The sequence below is a fragment of the Lissotriton vulgaris genome, chromosome 9 (genome assembly GCF_964263255.1).
Source record: "Lissotriton vulgaris chromosome 9, aLisVul1.2, whole genome shotgun sequence".
Lineage (NCBI taxonomy): Eukaryota > Metazoa > Chordata > Amphibia > Caudata > Salamandridae > Lissotriton > Lissotriton vulgaris.
The window spans coordinates 1,074,401,480-1,074,427,704 of NC_141697.1; the positions used below are offsets into that span (position 1 = coordinate 1,074,401,480).

The following is a 26,225-nucleotide window of genomic DNA, read 5'->3' on the forward strand; positions in this document are numbered from 1 at the left end:
CATGGCCAAAGCCCGTGCTAACACCTCACGAAGCTCTAAAAGATAAAGGTCCATACCCACACGTGACAAATGTACTCCGTCATCCCGGAAAAACTCTACCGATTCAAATTTTATGTCCCGGTGTGATATCCTGCTGAAACCGTGGCCCCTGCAACAACGAGACACCTCCGAATTCACCTTCTTCCTCGCCCGATCCACGGCCCTGGGGTTCACAGCCCCTCTCCATGTCCTACGCGGTATCAACTCTGTCCAAAACACATGACACCCAGACCAGAGTTCCTTAAGGAGGCCTAAATCCCGTTTCATAGCCCGCAGTAAGACAACCCCTTTCGTGGCACAAAGATCATTTTCACCCAAATGAATGACCAAAATATCCGGGCATAAACCGCCCACCATGTTACTGTTTAAACAAGGGATTAACTCTCTCCAGAGCATCCCACCTTTACCCTTCCATACAATATTGAACATACGATCATTAAAGCCGAGTTGTTCTCCAAAGTAGCTCCGTGCCGCCTGGACTCTGGCCCATTTAACGAAGGAATGCCCCACTATCCAGACCGTGACCACTGGCGATCGAGGCCCAGCAACGGATCCTGAAAGAGAAAACACAATTAGAACACATGTCTAGGCTGAGAACGCCTGCGCGTTTTCTGCCGGGCTCCGCACATAGCGCCTGAAACAATTAGAAGACCAGCGCCCCAACCTCATAATATCCATCTCCGTCCAACCTCTGTGAAAGGCCTCCGTGGCTGCACCTATACGAAAAGAATGAGTACCATATAAACTACTATCAAGCCCAATGTGTTGCAGGGCTTTACGGAGAACCATCCGTAACTGATAAGATGTGACAGGTGAACCATTAATGTGTTGGAATACGAGGGCTTCATCCGTGCCCCCACACAATGAACGCCAGCGCCGCGCCAGCAATAAAGGGCAAGTGAGCTTTGGGTCGCGCGCTTGTAACCAAACCCCTTTACCTTTGCCCGTTTGATCAGTTTTGGAACTGGATAACCAAACATGAACACCTTCATCATAACAAAAAACATCTCTCCAGTGTAAACCACCCTTATGTTTGGTCCCCAACAACTCCGAGACCCTAAAAGCTCCAAAAAACATAAACGCCATGAGCATGGAAAAAACACACGCCTCAAAATCATCTGAACATACCAAAGGTAAGACTGTAATTAGCCTAGCCAGCATTTGCCAGGATAATGGAGCCCTAGATCGAACAACATGCCCCTGTTCCCTGGCCCAACCCTCAAGCATCCTCCTGCCTATTTCCCCCGCTGACGGGGTGTAACCCCACAATAACTGTCCCATAAAAGCAATACCTGCTAGTTTCCCCGCTATAGTCACTTTAGTGAGGCCCTTATCCATGAGGTCCAGTATAAAATTAACAACATCCTCTGACCGCTGCGACAGATCCTCCCGTCTGACAGCTCCAGACTCCAAGAATTCCCTCCAGGCCAAGGAATAAGCAGTACGTGTGGACACAGATAAGGAACCTACCACCAATTGTACGACCCTACTTCTCCTACACGCCACAGATGAGTCGGCATCCGAGTCGGGAATCTGTCTGCATCCCTCGCCAGTCCACGGAATCTCCCCCACTGTGAACGAGACAAAGCATCCGCAATGTCATTGTCCACGCCAGGAATGTGTAAAGCACGAAAATGAATGTCGTGTTTCAAACAACCCAGAACGAAAACTCTCATCAGTTTCAACACCTGTTCGTCTCTGGCAGACTGTCGGTTCACTATCTCCACAACAGCCATGTTATCCACACGAAACAAAACCTTCTTGTGTGCCAATTCCTCCCCCCACAGTGTCAAGGCCACCAAAAGAGGGAACAATTCCAAGAAAGTGATGCTGCGACCACCATTCAACCATTCATCCGGCCAACGTTCCGCGCACCATCTGCCATTCCAGAAAAGGCCAAAACCATCACTGCCAGCCGCGTCAGAAAACATCTGTACGTCCCACTGGAAATCAACGTCTCTGACCAAGGGGACACCATTGAAAGAGGCCAAAAAGAACTTCCACATTCTCAAATCCTCCTTTACACCAGCAGACAGGCGCACACGATGATGAGGTAAGTGGTGTCCAGCTAACGCCCTACCTAGTCTCCTACAAAAAGTTCTACCTGCTCTCACCACCCTACAAGCAAAATTCAAATGACCCAATAGCACTTGAATCTCCTTCACCAACACTTTCTTTTTGGCCAACATTGACTCTAGCAGTTGCACCATGTTGCTCCTTTTATCCTCAGGCAAGCGAGCAGACATGAGGACCGAATCAATTTCGATACCCAAGAAGGAAAGGACCGTACTGGGGCCCACTGTCTTTTCCGGAGCTAAAGGAACTCCGAGATCCTCCATGAGCCCATGGAATGTGTCCAGAGCTGTCTGGCACTCCGCGGAGCCCGGGGATCCAACAAAGAAAAAGTCGTCAAGGTAATGTGTCACCAGGGAATGACCAGTCCGATTTGAAAAATACCACTGTAAGAAAGTGCTAAAACATTCAAACAGCGCACATGATATTGAGCAGCCCATAGGTAGAGCTTTGTCCACATACCATTTACCACCGAACTGTATACCAAGAAGGCACCAATCCTCAGGGTGGACAGGCAACAGGCGGAAGGCAGATTTTATGTCACACTTGGCCATTTCAGCGGCTACACCCGCTGTCACAACTAGTGACATGGCCACGTCAACAGAAGAGTAGGAGACCGACACAACTTCCGGGTCAATAAAATCGTTAACTGAGGATCCTTCCGGCCATGATAGATGTTGAATGAGTCTGAACTGACCTGCCTCTTTCTTAGGGACAACCCCGACTGGAGAAACAATCAAATTGAGTAACGGCCAGTCTGTGAACGGGCCAGCCATCCTACCCTCCAGAACCTCCCTAGTAAGTTTGTCTTGGACAACTGCGGTATGTTCCAAAGCCGATTTCAAATTGGCAGACCATCTCCTTTCCCGGGATCCTAAGTAACCCAGTCGGAAACCAAACTGAAAACCGTCTAATAACTTCGTTTTTGCAGACTCATCGTCATAATCTAGTAAGGCAATCCGTAACCTGTCCAGTTTAACCGGAGTACGAGCCTTTGGCCCCAGAACCCTTAGCACCTCTGGATCCGCGACCCCTGGAGTTGGAATTACCTGATCCTGACTGCTTCCCCTGGTGGCTGCCCGAAGGCTCGTTGTCCCAACATTTGGATAACGGGTGTTTTCTCCCGCAACCTGAACACTCATGCCTGAATTTACAGTATTCCCTAATACAGGATCCCCTATTGAATTCCCAACAGAAACCCGACTCTGCTTGAGTGTTAGAGTTGGACCCCACCCCTCCCCGGGTGGGCTTCCCCTGAAAGGGCCGGTACACTAGAGGTAAACCACTGGCGGTGAAAACAGTCTTCCCCCCAGCTGATGACCCCATTGTGTGTTGCCATAAATCATTATCAAGCTCACCCCATTTCGCCTCAGGGTCCCACGCCATCCTGGCCCTGAATTCCTCGTCGTATTGAGACCAGGCAAAACCACCCCCGGTGATCTGAGCTTTACGAATCACATCCATGTACTTAAACAGGGAAACGCTGCGCTCAGGGAACTTTTCACAGTACACACTGGCATAAATCAAAAACGCAGCTGTCCAATTTTCAATATTTAAAGGCACTTTCGGGCGTTTAGCCAACTCAAATTCTTCCTCTTTAGAGCCCTCCTTAGACCGGACTTCTCGATGTAGAAGCTTAAGGAGCTCCACATACTCACCATTCCAAATTCTTTCTTTAGTACTAAGCATCAAGTGAGCACCCAGAGGCTTCGTCACCCCCATGTATGGCAATTTTTTGATTTTCAACTCTTTGCTAGCCACTGGCTCTTTAACAATGCTGGAAGCACCAGCTATAACACCACTGTCCGTTTTGTCTGTAACTTTGCTGGAAGCACCAGCCATAACACCACTGTCCACTGTCACTGTAACGTTGCTGGAAGCACCAGCCATAACTTTGTCTGTAACGTTGCTGGAAGCTCCAGCTATAACACCACTGTCCCCATGTTGAGAAACTTTGCTGGAAGCACCAGCTATAACACCACTGTCCCCTTGTTGAGTAACTTTGCTGGAAGCACCAGCTATACCACAGTCCCCTTTATTTTGTAAAAACAGATCGTCAGTACCCACTGCAGTGTCTTTGACATAACGACCTTTAACCAAACGGCCATCCGTAATGACCACATCAAGTTCACCACCGGTACCCACTGACACCATGACAGGTTTGGCCTGTGGGACCGTTTGCTCACCTTGTAACAGAGAGACAGCTCTCGATGGCTCCGCCCGTGGCGCCGAGGACAATGCATCCGGTCTCCGAGGTACCCTACCCGATGGGCTGCGCTCTCTTCTCCCCTGCAGTTGCCTCTGGACCACTGGAGCCTGTAAAACACTATGAGAGGAATGAGAGGGCACCCCCCCCTCAAAATCCCGCAGTTCACCTTCTTCGGGACTCTCCTCGTCATAGTCCAACACCACTGAGTCCACACTAGTATGCATCATATCACCACGGGTCTTACCTAACCCGGTATCAACCACAGTACATTTTAAAGATTTCGAAACTCCAGGTGGGGGAGCAGACTGTACACGCCTGTACCTCCCTGGGCGCTGACTCTGTTGCTCCATAGCCGCCGGCAAGGCCTGCCACCTATACCTGCTACTCGTAGGGGCCAGCGGGATCACGCCAGACCCTCGTGTGCTGGCCGCGTCGGGTTCCCTCGGTGGAACAGAGAGGGCCGCGCTAGGCACTCTCCTCACTTCCCCTTGGCGAAAATGGACTGGACTGCGCCCTGCCAAGTCCGGAACACCGCGCCTAACCTCGTCCTGAAAAGAAAAAGTTTGGACTGGTGTGCTAGGGATCCTACCATCCACAGACCAACCATGCACATTCTCCCTCCGAGTAGAGTCAACAGCCCCCCTTTGACCTCTCTCCAAAGAACGGCCTCGCGCGGTCTGCCTCAAAGGAACCACCTGAATCGGAGTACCCCTTACAATCTCCTCGTCGTCACTATGATCCAAATTATCATGAGCCAAAAAGGAAGCGCGACTAACAGCCCTAGGGGCTGTGTCCCGACCTGCTGAATCCTTCTGAAAGGTACGGTGCGCCAGGCCCGCCGTGCTAAAATGTTCCCAGCCTGGAGAACCACACATGAAAAACGGACCCCCAGAGGCCCCAGATAAGTGCGGAGCTGTACTCCTGGGTCCTTGCATAGGCCCGCCACTCACCTGACCAAAACCTCTATCCTGGCCCAAAAAGGGGCCCTGGAAGCCAACCCCCGCTGCATTAAAGCCCCCAGGAGCAGAAAAAACACCCATACCCATTCCAGTCGTGCCAAAAACCGCAGGACCTGCCCCGAAAGAAGACGGACAAGTCTGAAATCCCGATTGAAAAGGCCCACCACTCATAAATGAAACACCCCCACCTTCAGACCGAAAACCTTCACCCTGCTCCAAACCAGTAAAAGCACCACCCAACGAAACATTGACGCCCGATTGGGCCCATTCACCCTCACCTCGAGAGCCACCGCCCCCAGAAACCACTTCTCCAGTTAACGAGCCCGGGGTAGAAAACAATAAAGGACTCCCCACATTACTTCCAAACTCACCCGCCCCCGCGTCAGCCTCTTGAGCCACAAGCCCCGCTAAACCACCCGCACGGCCCTCTCCAGCCCGAACATTGAGCGGGATACGACCCGAAGGAGAGAACAAACGTTGACCCTCTTCCGGGGCGAACTGTGTTTCAGCAACAACCAAACTGTCCTCCTGGGCCCCGAGGGCGCTCTGGCCCCGGCCGGAGTCCTGTAAGACAAATTGCACCGAACACCTACGACCTCCACGCATGGGTGCACCTTCCGCAGACTGTCCCCGCCGCTCAAACAGCGGATCCGAGGCGGAGCGTTTCTTGCTGCCTCCCCGTCCGCTCCTACCCCCTTTTCTCGACACCTGTCCCCTTCCCGCCACTAACGGAAAATCCCCCGTACCAGAAGCAACCTGCAGTTGCAGCGTCGAAGCTTGAGAAGGAACACCCTTCCCCCCACTCAGCATACCCGGGGCCTCCGGGGCCTCCGAAGCACCGTGCTCCCCCCGAGTCGACCGTTGCGGGGCCGGCTTCCTAGACCGTGAGCGGCCCCTCTCGCTTACCTGACTCTGCCTTCTCCTTTTCGGCGACGAACATGCCATTACTGCGGCCACTACACCGGCGGAGGCCTGGCGTTGGGGCCTGGCCTGTCCACCTCCCGCAAGCAAATCCAATCGACCGGCATCAGCCAATAAGCGCATCGCCTCCAGAACTCGTGCGTCTTCCATTACTAAGCTCAAAGTAATATCGCTACAGGCAAAGAATGAAAAGGAAACGCACACACACAAGATACTCTCACAAAAAGTTAAAGCACCTAGCCACCAGGTCACCAAACCTAAAATGGTGGCGGATAGCGGGAAAGGTGGAATTTATACTTGGGCTGGCTGGTCCTACTAGACCAGCCCAAAAACTAGAACATTCTGGCAACTTCTGGAAATAACCCCTCGCAGCCCTCCCAAACCGCCCGGGGGAGGAGACCTCCCTTCGGTCGGCTCCCTCCCCCAAGCCCCCCTTGTTTCCATGTTGAGCAATTGGTGGATCAAAGGCAAAGCTGCAAACCCGGACTGATGTTTGCGTCGGCGTGGAACAATATGCCTTTCATAAAACTGCTGTTGTCTGTTTACTTTGTATTTTTGCTGTCGAGGGAGGGTTTCAGTCTGCGCGGGGATTTTTAAATATTTAATCGTTCTCGGTGCATGGTAACATCTGGTCAGCGTGCGAGGGTCGGCTCGGTTTTCTGGCCTGTGGGAGGAGCTGAAAGGCAAACGGTGGCTTTTTGTCTGAAAACCTGACGGGCGGTTGTTGCATTTGTCTTTTGTGTGCAACGAATATAACACCACGCAGTGTACAATAGCGTAGCATGGGCGCCCATGAGTCCTGGTGCAGGCGAGGTGAATGACCCCATTGAATACTGTGAAGATTGTAAAATACAGCATTGCTTGTGTTCATTCGGGCCCCTCAGGGCTTTGGGCCCCCGGTGCTACTGCACCTACTGCACTAATCGTCTCTGGGAGAGGTGTCGGGTGTTAAGTCAGTCGCCCTGGTGCAAGCAATGGGCCCGTCCACTGGCTGGGTTGCAGAGTGCAGCATTGGGCTGTTAACTCTGTTGAGCCTTGGTGCCACTGCGCCTGCTGCACTATTGATAGCTGCCTGTGCCCCCGACGCTATGGTCGACAGACGTTCCTTCCCTTATGCAAGGGCAAGAACAGGATATATTTAGCAAACTTCTTTTTTGCGGCGGAAGCCATTCTTAGATTGCAGTTAGCCCCTTGACATTAGTACGTTTAATCGCTGCTATGTGTGCGAAACACCGCCCCGACCCCCATGTGCGCCCCCACCCCCATTGTATTACACAAGTTTGCTAAATAACTGACATTGCCAACGCATAATCAGGGTTTTCTTTTGTCTTGGTGTTACTTCATATGCCATCCTAAGTCTTTGCACAACGTTTGAATAGTGTGTGCATATTTCAGGTGTCTTCTGTGCTACCCCTGCAGACAGGAGACTGGAATCTCCAGTACTACCCACGACAGGCCTATAAACTTCCAAGGCACGCCTTTTTCGGCGTAACAGCGGTTACGCCTGTCATTACCTACGCATTACGCCAAGAGCGCGTGCGGGTCTCAGCTGTCACCCTATAAGAAGTCGCGCTGGATGCTTAGTCCTTCGTCGGTAGGTTTGAGTCAGCTATCCGAGTACCACCCGGAAGGCCGTTTCACCGCAAGCTTCACACGACAGCGGGTGTCGTCCTGTCTGGTTAAAGGGTATACAAGTCATTCGACTGGTTAATTTTTTGTGTGTGTATGTACGTGTGCATTTGTGAAACACATATGTCTCTCCCTGGAGACTGAGTAGCGACGGCACCCCTCCTCTGGATAATCGTGTTTGCTTTCATGACAGATTACAATAGGAAATAATGCATGATTGTGCTTTTCTTTTGCTGTGCATTATATTTCCGAAGGTGTGGAATAATCCCGTTCTCTTCTAACAGACTGTCACACCCATAACGGTGTAAAATAAAAGCGAAACTGGATATAGAATTTATGAAATGATTCAGTGCTTGTTGTTAAAAAATGTATATATCCTCAGTGTTCATTTTTATTGACACCATCTGATGTTAAGAGTGAGCTTCCGCCACTTCATCCAGGGACATCCTAAGGTTTTTAGGGGCCCAGGGCTAAACCTATTTTGGGGGCCCCTGTTCAGAACGGGTTTGAATTTATGAGTCAATTTCAGCTCTTTAGTGCCCTCTTAGGCCAGGTCACCGACAGTATACAGGCCCACTTGTCCAAATTCTAAATGTGTTTCCATCTAATGCTCCGGGATAGTGATGTGTGATATCAATTCAGTTCCTAATATTATTGCAAATAATATCTTTGACACACTCCCATTCCTCATATGTTTGGTCCTATTGCTATCTAAAAGAAACCTTTTTATGGATGTTGCATGATAAATAAACACAACATTTCTCTGAAAATGTCTATAATAGACTCTCACATGGTATCCTACTGTAAAAATAAATTGAAGAAAAACGGTATTCAAAACAATCTGTTTAGTAAATATTCGAGGTCACCAGGTCAAGACGATCAGGGGCCCCCTGAAAGGCTGGGGACCTGTCCACTTTGGCCATGCCTTAAAACGTCTCAGACTTCACCGGCTTTATATACAAACTATTTTTAAGTCTGACTACAAGCAGCTGTATCTGCATGAAGGAATTGTGTTCATCAAAAAAGTGCAATGTGAAAAAGTACAGAGAGAGAGTGGGCTTGGGGTCAGCTCCTCTCACACCACCGCCCCCGTAAACCATTAGCTTTCATGTTCTTTTCATGGTTTGCCATTGTTTTGAGTGGGCTGTAATTCAAAGCATTTTGTGAATGCCCATGTAGTACATTTGAGTTCGATTCGTTTTTTCTCATGGAGCATCAAATAGCCCTTCTGTTAAACTCCAGATGTGACATGATCGATCGACAGCTTGTATTTGCAAACCATTATGTGTTCTTTAATGGATATACTTTCCTGGCACAGCAACTTTGTAATTAGTGAATTATGGCTTTTTTTAATTTATGAAGTATTTTCTGGGAGGATGCCTTAGCCTGTCATACACAGTGATATTCACTAATCGCCACTTAAATGTAAATGTAATGTAAATGTATGTATAGGCATTTATATAGCGCACTACTTACCCGGAGGGTCCCAAGGCGCTTCGACCGCTGCGAAACCCTTCCTGGCTTCCCTGAGAGATGGTCCTTTAATGGGTATCTCCAGGGTGAGACCAGGCATCCCCGGCGGTCTGGTGGGGCCGTTAGTGAAGATGAGGCAAGCTAATGCCCAGAGTTGCCGAGTGTGATCGCTGATCAGAGTGGGCACCGAGGCGAGAGAATTATCGAGTCCGCTGACCCTGGTCCAGAAACCTGCCGCGCCGGGAATCGAACCCTGGTCCCGGGCCGTCCTCTGCTCTCGGGTCTGCCGCCTCTAACCAGTGAGCCACACTACTTCACTTCACGTCCATTTGTCCATTTGTTTTTCATTGCTGTCATGATAGCATGTTAACTGGATTTTTATTTTATCACAAATTAAAGATGCATTGCACACACGTTTTCTATTAAAATTCAGCCAAAATAACTACCATTTGTCAAAATGACTTTTTATGCATTATTTTATTTCTAGGGCAACTATGGTAACACGCAGTTGCTTATCACCAAACACTTCACCAAAGGAGAAAACAGACACATAGCTTTGCCATTGATAGTTACATCACCTTATGCAAATAACTGTACAAATGGGTGTGTTTCAGCTAACATTGAAAATATCATTTCCTCCCAAAACAAATGAGCTTCATCCCTATTCAATTATAAAAGGAACTTCAAAGAACATCTACTTAGCAAGTCATACTAATGTACTTTGTGATATCTAGGGCCGGGCCAATTTATTACCTTATTTCTAATCCCTCCTTTTTGTTTTACACTTTCCTTTATACTCTTCTATTACTTACCTGCCTCCTCTCACTCTGTACCTTGCATTATATTTAATTATTTCACAGTACCCTGTCATATATTGTACATAATCGTCAACCCATTGCTATATTTTAAGTATATTTTCCTCTCGCTGCTATAATTGCTCACCTGTTAATATGTAAAAATGCCTAATATATTTTACCGCTCTTCAAGTTAAGCAGGCTCAAACCCTATTGTGAAAGTGTTGTCCACCCTGTACAATAAAACGATACATCCATCGATAAAGTGGGTACTTTGCAGGATATCTTAGAACATAGCATTGTATTTTGCACAGTATCTTCATGGAACTCCACTCAGGCCTGGTTCAAAGAGGTTTGACTCCCAAGGTGAAGTGGTATTCTGAGATCCCTCTCACGTATTAATGAGGTCATATTTCATACTTTTAAGTTGTTTGGTGCATTCTGGTGCCCATTTGGTGAAGGCACTATAGTCAGCTGCGTAGCACTGCATTTTCCCTAGAACAGGTACTGTCCTGTAGTAATATCCTACTTAAGTTTGCTTATATTCTCCGGGCTGTTACTGTACTGATGTACTTGTGTTGCATCCTCAGGAGACTGGGTTGAAGGCGAATCAGCCGGTGTCATTTGCTCTAAGGCTTAACGGGGCAAAGGGCAAGATTGATGCTAAAGTCCATAGCCCATCAGGAGCTGTAGAGGAATGCCTTGTGACTGAACTGGAACCAGGTGAGTTTAAGATGGTTCTTTACCTGCTATGCCATCCTTCTATAGCATTTATCCTAAGAACAATGGCGCTGCTTACAGTTAGTGTATTCATACGCTTTTAAGACTTTATGATCCATTTGTTACAGTTGCTTCTCATTTGATAGACCTCGGAAAGACGCCAAATGAGTATATGAAGCCATATTGGTGAATTCCAGGTTTGAATATATGTATTTACAAATATGATGATCCTTACTTTAAACAACCTACCTTTGCTTCTATTCAGGGGTTTCCTTCATGATGCATTTCAGATTCAGAACTTCAGGGTACCTGCCTACTTTGGTGACATTTAATTTAATGCTGAGCCGAAGGTCCTGGTGTTTGATTGTCCTGATAACACATACCTCCACAGCATCTGCAATGCAGACTAGCTGTATTTTTTGCACTGTGCCTGATGTACTAATCCAGAACAAAGCTAAGAGGCTCTTAGCAAAGATTCACAGAAATCCGGCCTCTTAAATATTTATGGGGCATAATTTACTCTGCAAATCCATGCGAACAGCTACAAATGAAGAACTGGAGCCTTGCAAGCAATAGCAAAAGCTGATCTTTTAATTTGTACTGGAAAAGTACTAGTAGTGCCAGTCTAAGTCCTTTAAATGGAGGGTGGGATTAGCTATAAAATTGGCACATCACAAAGAGAGCCTTGAAGCGCATGTAAGTGCAGGGGCCCAGAGTTTTTTCTTCTCAGGAGCCTGTTGCTGGTGCTGCCAAAGGTTGTTGCAAACGGTGCAGTTCCAGTGCCAACAGGCTGGTTTGCGATCGTGAAGAGCACAAAACCTTGATTTAAGAGCCTACTGAGTAGCACCAAAGGTCCAGGACCTGAGGGGTACCACATGGAGGTCAAGTACTCGCTGATGATGGGACCAGGCGCTGTTGGGGAGCCTTTTTATGTCCCTGCTGCTCAGTTCAGGAGGCCAGAGGACTAGTCCTTTGAACAACTTTGGTGTCCTGGGTTAAAGATTAAGTTGCAGGTTCACTTCTTCTTACCCAGGCAAGAGGGCAGCATGCCAGTACAACAGGGCTGCTGTTCCTTTAGAGAAGCAGTTAAGCAGAGTTGCAGTCCTTGTAGCAGCACAGAGGTCCATTCTTCCTGGCAGAGCATCCATAGGTCCATAAGTGTACTGAAGTGGTGGTGTCTGAGGTCCTTCTTTTATAAACGGTTGTGCCTTTAAAGTAGGGAGGAACTTCTAGAGGCTTGCTTTTCTGGCCTGGCTCCCGCCTAACTACAGGTGGCTTTCACTCCTTAGTGTGGAGGCAGGACACACCCTATTCAAGTGTAAGTTGGGCTGTGTCCCGCTCCCCCTCCCATCCTGCCAGTGGTGGCCCATCCAGTCACACCTAAGCTCCCATTTTGTGTGACTGTTTAGGAGGAATACACAAAGCCCGCCTGTCACCCACTCCTAGTCACATGAATGAGACAGGCCACAGTAACCAAATAGCTAAAGCAATAAAATACCAGCTTTCTAATAGTGGCATTTTCAGAACTATAATTTAATATCCATATTCACCGCAGATTAGGATTTTAAAATAGAATTCCAGAAACACCAAACATGAACTTGTTATTCTTCCCATTTGGAAATCACACTTCTAAAATGTAACAAGGCAACTCCAGTGTTAACCTGAGGGAGAGATAGGCCTTGCAGTAGTGAAACATGAACTTAAAAGTTTTTTTACTTCCGGGATATGTAAAAGTTAAAAGTACATTGTACCCTGCCCTCTGGCCTATTCAGGGCATACCCGAGGGGTGACTTTGATGTATTCAAAAGGGCGATTTGGTCCTGGCAAAAGGTTTACTTTGCCAAGTCGAAATGGCAGTTTACAACTGCACACAGATGCTCTGCAGTGGCAGGCCTGAGACATGTTTGAGGGGCTACTTTGGGTGGCACAATCAGTGATGCAGGCCCACTAGTATAATTGAATTTACAGGCACTGGACACATGTAGGTCCACATTAATAGGCACGTGTAAGGTAATTAAATATTCCAATTTGGTATGAGCCAATGTTACCATGTTTTAGGGAAAGAGCACAAGCACTTTAGCATGGTGCAGTGTGCAGAGTCCTAATGCCAGCAATAACAAAGTCAGCAAAAACAAAAGGTCTGAATGAAAAAAGTTAGGGGGGAACCATGCCAAGGATGTCGGACCTAACACAATAGCTCTATGTACCGATCGGCAAATTTGTGTGGCTGTAAGAATGAATTGGTGAATGTGAGAATGGGTAAACACTTGCGTGGATGATTGAGATGATAGAGGTATGGAATGGGCAAGTGGTCCATATGTGGATGTTTGGATGGGTGAGTGCATGGATTTATGGTTGAATAAGTAAATGTCGGATGAATGTTTGTATAATTGGGTGATTGAGATACCTTTGGCAGCAGATTGCCTGGATGGTCTATGGGTCTTCTGTAGGGCCAAACCTAGTTATATGATATGAGAATCAGCAAGAACATCTAGCTCCAAGTTAAAGACATTTGCACTTTTCGAGTTTCCTCAAGGGGAAGAAGGCCATTGGCACATCATCTGTAATGGAGTATTGGTCTGCAGCCTCGGGCACACTAAAACTTTTCCTGCACCATACTAATAATTCACAACTAATTGATGCTGATGATGGGGCCAATTTCACCTAGTGCCATTGCACACCTGGTTGCATTATTTGGCCGCACTTTGAGTGGTTTGTGTTGAAATACATTGTATGCATTCAATAACCACTGAGCCCAAACAATTAACACAGAAAAATATTTATATAACGCTCATAACATTTGACTTTCTTTAGTTATGTGTATCACTGAGTAGCCCTTTAGAACTTGGGGCCCGATGTAGGTCGGTCGGTAACGGCCGAAAATCGGTATTTTCGGCCGTTACCGACCGGTATACCTGAAATGGTATGTAGGGGCTCAGTTTTACAGAATCAGTAAATTTACCGATTCTGTAAATTTACCGATTCTGTAAAATACCGAATCAGTATTTTTACCGATTCGGTAATTCTCCGATGTAGGTGGGACTCTTCAGAGTCCCATGAGCCTTAACAATTCAGAATTTTACCATCAAATCCAATTTGATGGTAAAATACCGATTCAGGTGTGCATGCACACCTATGCCATGTGACAGGCAGACCTGCCCTTAGGGCAGGTATGCCTGCCACATGGCACCCATGCCTGTTTTGGGGGTGCCAGAGGGTGTCAAAGTGACACCCCCTGCACCCTTGTCGAATCGGTACTTACCGATTCGGTAAATACCGATTCGGTAATGCCCATTCATTCCTATGGGCTTTGAAGCCCATAGGAATGAATGGGCATTACCGATTCTGTATTTACAGAATCGGTAAATACCGATTGTTAAAGATTCGGTATTTCAACATCTGGATATACCTACATATCCACACTTTAGATTTACCGATTTTTAATTACCGAATCGGTAAAATTCGGTAATTAAAAATCGGTAAATCTAATTTACCTACATCTGGCCCTGTATCTTTTAAGACACAAAAGTTCACAAAACTCCTAGTAAACAAATTATCTCCATTGTTCTACAGACCGCTATGCTGTGCGTTTCATCCCTCGTGAAAATGGCACGCACACCATTGATGTGAAGTTCAACGGCAGCCATGTTCCAGGCAGCCCCTTCAAAGTGCGTGTTGGAGAACCTGGTCAGGCGGGAGATCCCGGTCTGGTGACAGCTTATGGATCTGGCTTGGAAAGTGGCACCACAGGTAAGGATGCCTTCTACTGTTACCGAGTGCATGCATTGTGTTCACATCAGTGCCCTATACACAAGCACTTTTAGGGTAAATAGAAATGTGCGCGCGTATCAAGAGAGAGAGAGGACTAGAAAGCTAGTCCGAGTCCCCGTAGTTTGTGTTATCAAAAGAGACTAGCTTAAATATGACCAATATTGTTAGGACTCTAATTAGATTTGTTATGGGCACCTCGTTGGTGAGTTCATGAAGCCCTCACCCACCAACCTGGTTGGTGGCGTGCTTCATCATCGGGCCCACCCAGTGACACCTAATATGTCCCGGGTGTGCTGCGACGCCTGATTACAGAGGAGCTGGTATTTTACTGAGAGTGTAGTGTGAGGTGTAAAGTAAAGTGTGAGTTAAAACGGCTTGGCGAGGGTCCCAGTACCCGAGGGTAAATTACATTTTAATAACTGGGCCCCCGTAAGCGGTTAAAATAAGGCTTGGGGATGTTTAGGGGAGGCGAGTTACTACCTCCTACATCCATCAGTTGGTCGACATGTTTCAGCCAGCGCCTTAAACTAAATCTGGCTTTCCTCAGGACCTTTTTTAAAATAGAGTGTAGTGCAGGTTAAAAAGGAGTGTAATCCAGGCTATGTGTTACACTCACTAAGGTGTTTCTCTAAGTGTGGGAGGGGATTCCCTTCTCATATATGTGCTTAGAATTTGCAGCCAATGCTTCCAGGAGTGAAGCGGTAAGGGGTTGACCAGCTTTTCTGGTCAGAGCATGCCTTGTACCTGTTGCACCGTCCTATCTTTCTACCGGAGTAATAAGCAAAAAGTGGAGGGTAAAAGGCAAAACATTTAGGTGTGACCTTGCAGAGTGGCCCAGGTCCAGCAGAAAACCTATGTTTCCGCATGATTGAAAAATCCACAGACTGGCAGGTTTGGATTCTGTTGTTTAGGAACCATATAGGTGATATTTTTTCTTTTTTTTGACTGCACTGTTTTTGTTTTAGAAACATGTTCTAGCGTGAAGTCAAGATGGATTTCTGCTGAAGTACTCACCTGTTTCTGATGATTGCTTACCATTTAAATTTCTACCCAGCAGATATTTCATGTTATATGTTTTTCTGAGAAATGGTTTCCATATTTTAGGAATGTAATTTTTTTCTGTGTCTTTTTTTGTGTGTGTGTGCGCTCTCTCTCACTGTCCAATTGTCTCTTCTCCGGATAATGATGAGGGACTCTCTGTAATCTCAAAGCAGAGGATGGGACTAGGAATGGGATTTAGCAGAAAACACTGTCCCACTAAGTCATATCTCTTTCTGAAACCATGATAAGATTCCCACTCTCAGTTCCTGATAAAATCAGCAAAAAACAAATTCTTTGGAATAAGCTCCCAAATTAATTCTAAAGCGTGCATGCACTGACACTGACGGCTCGAGAGACCTTTTAATAATATTTATTGCACGCACTGGATGTATTTTCTAGTGCTCTGCATCTTCTACAACACACAATACATTGAGCTGCGCCCAATAATTGGCCGCATCGTCACCAGGAAGCAGCTGTGCGTGGTCCATTCATCGGAGTCCGAGCCATGCTCAGGCAGGATGTGACGCAATGACTCTTTCAGGCTTGGAATGTCAGACGTCCGGTGCGCGAATTTCATCCGGATGCCCACATCATCCGGTAATGTAAACATATTTTAAATACTGTGTCAAGGACTCTAGTTCTGAGACCTGCCAGCATTGGAGCAGCATGATACCCATCTACGAAACCGACATGGCACAGGTTGATTTCAGCGGAGCCTTAATCAGTCTTGGCTTTTTATGTAAAGAACGTCACAAAAAGAGTTATCTTCTTGCATCCAGATGATACCTGATTAAGCGGCAATCCGTGGGATGAAAGGGTGAATGAGTCCTACTAGGATTGAATTGAGGAGGTTACACAGAGATTTTTGCACTAGGAGTTCATTCCAGTGCATAGTTTTATCTGCTGGCCTCATTCAGTTAAACAAGGGTACAACAATCTCTTAGTCAGTTGGCGATGGTTCTGGATGAGAAATTTAGATTGAGACACAGGGTAATAATGTATGTAATGTTTTTTGCAGTATGTTCCATATGACCACAACTGTTGCAATAAGCACTACATTTATGTGTTTATATAATTGCCAAAAAGTCACTTTTTACTCCACTGTCATATTTTGTGTTTACGTATTAATCATTCACCGCACTTTATAGATCATCAACATGACAAAACCTTCACTTTTGTAGTTCAGCAGGAATATCAGATTTTCTGTTGCTTTTTAGGTGATCTTGTAGAGCAGGACTGAGTTTTCGTAGCGATGTAGTGGCGTCAAAACGGTAGCATATGATCACCACGAGGCGTAATGTGGAAGCCACTACATAAAGCAGAACCTAGGGAGACACGTGCAGCGTCTATTGCCCTGCAAAATATTTTTTTTTAGAAATGAAAGCAGTATCCTGAACTCCAAATGTAAGTCACACATTTTGGGTAAGGATAGGTCACTTATGTAAGATTACCAGATGGACTCAAAGTGATGTGAATGGCATGCTGCTGGAAATTATGCCATGCCCTTCATTTGTGCACATCCCAACCAAAATAAGTAATGCTCTCTTCCAAGTCTAGATCAACTGTTGAATTCCACAGATTTCCGCTCTCTGCCCAGGCCTGTCATAATGGACGCCTACTACTACATGTAGGGGTGGTCAAGGCAGCATTCCTAACAAGCATTAGAAATGCAATAGGTCTCGCAGCATTAGAGTTAGTGCTTTTAGAATTGTTAATGGTTTTTTTTGTAAATCTTTAGCATGAGGTTGAGGGTGAGTGAGGGTGAGTGAGGGTGAGGGGTTGAGGGTGAGTGAGGGTGAGGGTGAGGCTGAGGGGTTGAGGGTGAGGGTGAGTGAGGGTGAGTGAGGGTGAGGGGTTGAGGGTGAGTGAGGGTGAGGGGTTGAGGGTGAGTGAGGGTGAGGGGTTGAGGGTGAGTGAGGGTGAGGGGTTGAGGGTGAGTGAGGGGTTGAGGGTGAGTGAGGGGTTGAGGGTGAGTGAGGGGTTGAGGGTGAGTGAGGGGTTGAGGGTGAGTGAGGGTGAGTGAGGGTGAGTGAGGGTGAGTGAGGGTGAGTGAGGGTGAGTGAGGGTGAGTGAGGGTGAGTGAGGGTGAGGGATTGAGGGTGAGTGAGGGTGAGGGGTTGAGGGTGAGTGAGGGTGAGGGATTGAGGGTGAGTGAGGGTGAGGGGTTGAGGGTGAGTGAGGGTGAGGGGTTGAGGGTGAGTGAGGGTGAGGGGTTGAGGGTGAGTGAGGGTGAGTGAGGGTGAGGTGTTGAGGGTGAGTGAGTGAGGGTGAGTGAGTGAGGGTGAGTGAGTGAGGGTGAGTGAGTGAGGGTGAGTGAGTGAGGGTGAGTGAGTGAGTGAGGGTGAGTGAGGGTGAGTGAGGGTGAGTGAGGGTGAGTGAGGGTGAGTGAGGGTGAGTGAGGGTGAGTGAGGGTGAGTGAGGGTGAGTGAGGGTGAGTGAGGGTGAGTGAGGGTGAGTGAGGGTGAGTGTGAGTGAGCCTCACTACTTCCAGGATGTGCAGCCCAGGTCACTTTGTATGTACGTCTTATTTTGACATATATTGCTGCTTCGTTTGGTATACTAATCCATGCAAATTTGAAAATAATATTTCCTATGAGACTTGCTTAATTTTACTCACTTTCACAATAAAGGACCTGGTCACGTTTTGTTATCACTTTACTGCACTTGCCACATCACATGGACGTTTAATCTTGTAAATGCATCATAAAGACAGACCCCCCCCCGCCCCCCTTTAAACCAGGCAGCTGGGTCTTCTTTTCAGGTGAAGTGACGACATTCTCCCCACAGTCCACCAGTCGAGATCAAACGCTCATTCAAGCTTTTAAAAATACATGGTGGCCTAGTTTGGACGTTAATATAGCCCAGACCCCTCTAGGTTAAACATATTACATGACAGTACAGGCACACAAAGGCTTTATTGGCGCTGAGGAAGGGTCTGGCTGCTGCACTCAGCTGGTGTTTGGGGCCGAAGATTTACTGAGAATGACTGAAAAGGGAGATTTTTCTTCTCCTGGAAGGTGATAAATCTGCTTCCTTGGCTACTGCAGAGGACCAAGTGGAAGAGCATTTGCTTCAGTTCTAAGGCCTGGGGAGAGAAAATGTGGCTGTGGCAATTGTTCCCGATGCTTTCCTATTCCTTTTAAATTCTGTTGACAGTTCCTTGAGTGAAAAGAATTTGAAAAATAAACAAAGTCATTTATAAAGACGGAAAATAATGAATCCAATATACAGCTTTGAAGTACCTTATGGTATGAGTTTGCTTTTCCTACAGGGATTTAATTCTTCCCCCCTTTCTTCCCCCCCTTTTAAAAATAAAAAAGCTTTACTAACAAGCATTGGCAAAGTTAATAACGTGGCACTCTCATTATAAAAGCCCGACCTATTTAGTACTTTGTTGTCACCCTCATTCAAAGTGATCTCATTTGCGAAAAGAGATTCGTGACACAGAGATATGCCGAGGATCACACAATTTAGCCAAGTGATCACAGCAGGATTCTAACACACTGGTATAATACACAATTCAGCCACTAGATTAGGATTTATTTATTTATTTATTCATTTATGTATTCCACCAAGCGAGACTATACAAAGAGCCTGAACAGATAAACATCTAATTTTATTTGCGCAGATAAAGTTCCTGTAGACACTACAGGATACGCCGAAGTTACAAAAGATACGCAAGTTTGAAAAAGTTAATTATTTGAAAGTAATCCACAGACAGACTTTCTGTGCTAATGAAAACCACACTCTGGCGAGGCTTGGCCGTTAAATATTAAGCAGCCGAGGCCTGCCGCTGACACGCTTGAAGCTCCCTGCTGATAGCGGGGTGAGGTCACGGCCAGGCCTCCCCTTTAAGAGGCAGGAGCGCCGCGGGCGCCCTGGTATGTGTTTGTTTTGGGTCTGAGGACGGGAAGTGGAGAGAGATGCGGTTTCGCCTGCGCCTTTAAATTTAGTACCAGATAGTGTTATAATCAGGGTTCAAAACCTGAAACGTGTATTGGTTTAAATTATATATACAAATATGATCCTCTGGAATTATGCGGCAGGGAAGGCCTTATTTTATGCGGCAGCGTTAACTAAACAAGCGCTGGCAAAGTTCCTTGCCGAAAACGTGCAGGCGAGGTGCGACACGGCAGGACGGAAGGAAGAGAGGGGAGGGGGAGGAGAAATGCGACACGGCGGGAGGGGGCGGGCAGGGGAGGGGGCGGAGAGGGGAGAGGTGCGACACGACGGAAGGAAGAGAGGGGAGAATGTGCATCTATTAAGTGAATATGTTTCCTTTAATGAAAAGTGATCTTGACCAGTAAGACTGAAGGTCTGTGTCAAGACCCTTATATCTGATGGGCAATGGACATGGACAACGATGGAGAATGTATATATGTGTGCCTTGGTCACCACTTAAGTGCATATTTTTCAGTTTTGGTGCCCATTTTCAATTTTCTCTTGCAATGCGTTCTGTTGTATGAGACTGTGTTGTGTTGGATACCTACTTGCTTAGTGTCCTACGTAATGTGGAGTGATGTTACATGAATGATGTGCTACTGGAAATACATCATTTTGTGGCCTTTCGATTATCCCATAGCTCATGATTGGTTCCCTTTCTTCTTGATATCATATGCTTTCTTATTACTCGATGGCTCTACTTCTTGCCTTTGTCCCTCCTCTGCAGCATAGCTGTTTTACAGTGAGTCCAATATGATTAATTGCATCTTTTCACTGCTTACAATCGGGGAACTGCTTTTAATTTTTCTTTCAGCAGTTCGTGGGAGTGCATGTGTTTTCTTGCTCTCTCACACTTGTGCTGCTTCCCCTCTCCACATCAGCAACAAGTGTTGGCAAAGCTAAAAGGTTGCCATTCATGTTTTCAGTATGGGCATCGTTGCATTTAATGAGTCTTGTTCATTTTAATGCAAATAATACATTTCCATCTTTGCATAGCTAAAAGAGATAATTTACCATTTAATTATGTCAGGAGTTCACGGAGAAACAGTTAATGCTTTCCAAGCCCTTCTACGCGATGAAAAGACAAATGTTTACCGCTCATTGTTGCTATTAACTAAACAAGCGCTGGCAAAGTTCCTTGCCGAAAACGTGCAGGCGAGGTGCGACACGGCAGGACGGAAGGAAGAGAGGGGAGGGGGAGGAGAAATGCGACACGGCGGGAGGGGGCGGGCAGGGGAGGGGGCGGAGAGGGGAGAGGTGCGACACGACGGAAGGAAGAGAGGGGAGGGGGAGGAGAAATGCGACACGGCGGGAGGGGGCGGAGGGGTAAACAAAGACGGACGTGCACGCGCCCGTGAGTTTTAAGGTCAATGCGCATGCGCATAAGCTTAATGCGCATGCGCATTGACCTTAAAACTCACGGGCACTGCAAGGAATCGCCACGATTCCTTGCAGTGTGTCTAAAGAGTGGATAACTCGCAATAGTCTCGCTTTGCTCGATGCGCATGCGCATCGGCAACAGGCGAGACCTAAAAAGCAGATGTGCGCTGATGATTGATGTGACTTGGAAAAGGGATTGGATGGGTGGAGTAAATTCTCAACTTCTTACAGGAGACCTTACTTTGCATAATGAGAGCACACTGGAGTAGAAAGGGCACAACACTGAAGTATTGCATTTAGAGGTGGCCACACTGTCTCAGATGGATCCCCTCTCTTCAGGCTGGGCTGAAGATATTAGTGCAGTGATAGCCCCGCAGTTGTAAAGCAGCCATTGATTTTGGCCAAACGCTAGCAATGATATCGCAGATCTCGAAGGTGGCTCCGAGCTACAATCTCCAGCACTTTCTTGTACTTCTACAATTCTTTTAGAGGGTGACCCTGATCACATCAATGAGCTTCTCAAAGTTGTATTATTTACAAACTGTGTGCTTTGTCTTGCTTTCATTTAAGGTGCGCACATTTTGGATGAATTGGATCTAGGAGATTCATCAATCAGATCTTTTCAAATAGTGTAAGAGAGACCACTTCATACTGACTCTGGTGAAACAGAACTATTTGTCAGTAAGTTGCTGGCTCGAGATTAAGGCACACTGTATCACTCAAGGGTCAGGCAGAGCACCGGACTTCAGTATCTGAGGGCCTCATTTTGAAGATACCTGCTCCTTGTTATCAAGCAAGGACTCAAGGCTTTGTTTTAACCCCTTCGATGCTCATGACGGAACGGTTCAGTCATGAGCGTCGGTTGGCCTGTGCTCATGACGGAACGGTTCAGTCATGAGCGTCGGTTGGCCTGTGCTCATGACGGAACCGTTCCGTCATGAGCCCGTTGGCTCATTAGAACCTCCAGCCGCGCTGAAGGTGTTAAGAAGCATGAGAGTTCGTCCAGGAAGTCTAGCCTGGCCTGCCAGGGAAGCATACTCTCAAACAAGCTCCCCTCAACACTTTAAGATACTGAGTACCAATAGAGATTTTGTAGATCACTCAAAACAGAATTTATAAGAGTTTTTGGCTAAGATTGAAACTCTGAGATTTTTCTTGTCCCATAAAATTCAGATTCACAGATAAAAATCAAATTCAGTTTAAAACATTGATAGCTTCTAAGAGATTTTTTAAAAGTATGTAATAAATGTTGCAAGTTATTACTAACCAATATAAAACGAGCAAACGTATTTACATACAGTACTTCTAGGTTCTTTTCTTTTCTAGAGGTATATAAAATGTTTAATCATTTTTGTTTTCCTTAATTAATGTTTGTAAGCACAGGATAATTTATTTGCTTATGCCTTCATTTTCAGGTAAACAGTCCGAGTTCATCATCAACACCCTCAAAGCCGGCCCCGGAACCCTGGCAGTCACTATCGAAGGGCCTTCCAAGGTGACCATGGACTGCCAGGAGAGCCCAGAAGGTTATAAGGTCATGTACACCCCTATGGCTCCGGGCGGTTATTCCATTGGTGTGAAATATGGTGGGCCAAACCATATAATAGGCAGTCCATTCAAAGCTAAAGTAACAGGTAAAAATGCTTATTGTGCACTAAGCTTACAGCTTCAATGGCTTCAGGGCTCTGCGAACACATTCTCCAACCTAGCTATCTGCTGCAAGAACTTGTGTCAGGGGTCGTAAGCGCTATATCATATGATCAATACTGGGACACAGAAATTCACAAATGCACCACTGACTTTACACTATGGCTTTGGTGATGTGGCAGTGGTCCTTACCGCACACACAGGCAGCCTAGATCTGTCAGCAGCAGCTTCTATAGAGGACATTTACCCATCCCCTTCCTGCTAAAGTCGGTCCTTACAGCGAACTCTCCCCTTTTAGCTGAAGTAGAAGGCAAGATTAACAGGGCTCTATGTAATAGCTTTAAATACATGCATCCTTAAAGTAAAAGCAAAAGAACAGCACAAATTAATAACATCACAGGAGTAGGGACCACATGTAAAACCCTTTTATTCGCACATAAACGGGCAATCGGGTCGTTTGAGACTGCAAAAAAGGGTAATGGAATGTACAAACACTATTTTGCGAGTCACTGACTCCCAAAATAGCATTTGCGACTCTCGCTATTAGGAATAGGTATCCCTTCCTAATAGCGCAACTCACTGCCATGTACGTTTTGCAACTGCATTTGCAGAGACACAACACTTGCAGTTTACCACCTACTTCAGGTAGGTAGTAAACAACTTGCAAACAGGAAGGTGTCCCCAGGGGACCCCTTCCCTTTTGTGAGTGTGTGAGAAAATATTTTTTAGGAGCCGGAAGTGGTGCCTGACCTTAAGAAATGAAACTGAAAAGTTTCATTTTTCTTTTTTAAATGCATCCCGTTTTCCTTTAAGGAAAACGGGCTGCATTTAAAAAAAACTGCTTTATTTAATAAGCAGTCCAAGACATGGTGGTCTGCTGACCCCAGCAAGCCACCATCCCTGGGAGCGCTAGCCATTCCCAATGTGGTCGCAAATTGCGCTTGCCGCATGAATATTTATGAAGCATGCAATTTGCGACCCCATTGGGTTGCGCTTGGCTCATGAATATTTATGAAGCATGCAATTTGCGACCCCATTGGGATTCGCTAACAGTGTCTGTGACACTGTTGTATATTGCACTTTGCGAGTCGCAAATTGCGAGTTTCAAAGTGACGCAATTTGCGAGTTGCAAAATGAAAGGGTCGTACATCTAACCCTTAGTGCATTAACTGAATGAACGCTACTTCAGTCCTTTCTATGGATAGTGATCACGTCAATTGCGCTTGCGCGTTTGATAAATGCCGATGGTGCTGCTCGCCACCACCTCACTGCACAGGGGAGCAAGGAATGTGAGGAAAGCACACAGCTTCCCTAGTTCAGTGATAGAACTAAAACCTCCAGGAAGGAACTGTTCTTTCTCGGCGTTTATTTATCGGCCAAATCACGAATTTTGGAACGAGAAGCGCTTGTTACATCCTTTCATTCCAGCCACGTTGCACATACTTTACGCTGACCTTGGAAGTTGTACTTTTTCAGGCAGCCTCTGACATCCCCTTCCTAGAATGCAGGCTCCGGCTGCCCTTTGTTATACTTGGACCTGCACTTGGAAATTGCCTGAATGGGTTAAACTTTTAGGAGCTTAAGATGCCAACTCCTTCAATGAAAGGCCACATCATGCTGGGGAAACAATCTTCATATGTTCCAGTCCAACCTCGCTACTTGGAAGTGATACTGAGTTCATGTCGATAAGGATTGCTCCTGCTCTACTAAGAATGGGCCTGTGTGTTAGTGAGGCAATCTTCTGACTTTGAGCCTCAATTCACTGATATGGGCTAAAGTGCTCCACATTGATAATGTGGCCCCTGGGCACTCTTGGCAGTGGTTTCAGGGGCTGCTGGCGGGCTGTCACTGACTGATTAGTGTTGGTTTTGGGAGGACTACTGCAAGGCATTGTTCCGCATCAGCACTGGCTGTGGGCCTGTGGGTGTGTTAGAATATATTTGTATCAACAACAAGCACTTGTTTGTCAAGCTGAAACCCTCTTTCGAATTACCTGTATTGTCCATTCAGAGTTCACCTAGTATTTGTATAAACGCATGTTATTGGTTCTCTGTTGTGAAACAGCCAGTGGATCACTGGCAAACTGTTAGTCTATGCATTACATCAGTGCAAGCAATACATTTATCACCATCCAAGTGCATTGCAGCAGTGCGTTCCCATCCGCATCAGTGAAGCTTGCCATATGGCCTGACCTAACAATATAATTTCTAAGTCGGGTCTCCAGCACCAGGCCAACATTACCCTATTCAAATTAACTAACTTTGGCCTCTTGTACCCAGAGTAGTCAATTCTCCAGACATAAGACGTGGGATTGAGCTCAGTCCCCATGAAGCAGACCCAGGGCTAGCGTAAGTGTGCTGGAGAGCTGCAGCTCTAGCAAGGCCACTGTGTGCTCCCCTCTGTGTGTGATGGCAAGAAGATCCATATCAACCTCTGTTCCACTAAAGTCAGAAAGTATGGTTTCCCATGCTCGAGCAAATTCAAGATTTCACAGGGGTCTTTTAATCCCCATATGCAGTAGGGTCAGTGCTTAATTTGAGCCTGTGGTTTCCGGTGCTCAGCACCAGCACTTAATCATCAACACTAGCACTTTTCATGTGCTGCAGTTAAAGACACATTTACATTCATTTATGGTAGGCACAGGGAGATTATGTGATTTGCCCAGATTCACAGGATGTTGAGCCGACATTGAGACTCGAACCTGGTTCCTCAGCTCCGAAGCCGGCAGCTGTGGCCATTACCACATCCCTTCCCTACTTTCATGATTAATAGTTGGTTTTGAGACTCGAACCTGGTTCCTCCGCTCCGAAGCCGGCAGCTGTGGCCATTACCACATCCCTCCCCTACTTTCATGATTAATAGTTGGTTCTGTTTTAGGCAGCACTAACAGGAGAAATGGGCTGACGCAAGCTGCATCCTGATGAGAGCACCGGCCCTTATTTATGTTTACAAATTGTCACTGAGGAGGGTGCTCTTGCATTCAGCTCAATTACTGCTTTTGTTCTCCACTGAGTTAGGGTTTGTGTTGCTTCCCAACTCATTGCTGTTTGCTGTATCTTCAATACGATGGTGAACCATGAACTTGATGTTGATCTTTTTATTTGTTGGGCATGGGAATGAACCCCACAAAGAGATCTCATGTGTCTGTTCTGTCTCTGTGGCTGTGGAAGGCCCAAGATAACCTCTCTGCAATATATGTCCAGTTTGTGACCATCCCAATCCATGTAGACAAAAAAATTGTGTTTGCATCCCAACACCTAGGGCACAGTTCTGCTACCCCTGTATAGAACTTGTTAAGTTTATGGGATGCGATGTACATCATGTGCACAATATTGATTTGTATCAGTTTAAATTCAGCATTCCTAGAAACTGCAGAGGTGGCACACAATACCCGACCCCTGTGTCCTTCCTCAAGGTTTGCCAATATTCACTGACCACTTGGCTCTCAGACCGTTTTGATTGGCCAAGGAGCATCCAGTTCGACAACACAGCTCTCATTGCCTTCCCTAGTGTGGGAATCAGTGGTAGTGCCTTGTGTGTGGCAGGCTCTGCGCTCTGCACTCTCCTATACCTGCCTCACCATCGTGGTTAGGGACCCATGTAGTTTGAACAGGCCTGGAGGGATGT

At 46.6% G+C, this 26,225-nt stretch overlaps 1 protein-coding gene across 4 annotated transcripts in view; it reads left to right on the plus strand.

Annotated features, from left to right (window-relative positions):
• FLNB (filamin B) overlaps positions 1 to 26,225 on the plus strand; it is a 476,237-nt gene that overhangs the window by 425,018 nt on the left and 24,994 nt on the right. For all 4 annotated transcript variants that reach the window (XM_086939044.1, XM_086939045.1, XM_086939046.1 and 1 more), the window contains 3 exons: positions 10,688 to 10,820; positions 14,391 to 14,567; positions 22,367 to 22,585. In XM_086939044.1, coding sequence (XP_086795170.1) covers positions 10,688 to 10,820; positions 14,391 to 14,567; positions 22,367 to 22,585 — 529 coding nt within the window. The remainder of the gene's footprint in view (positions 1 to 10,687; positions 10,821 to 14,390; positions 14,568 to 22,366; positions 22,586 to 26,225) is intronic.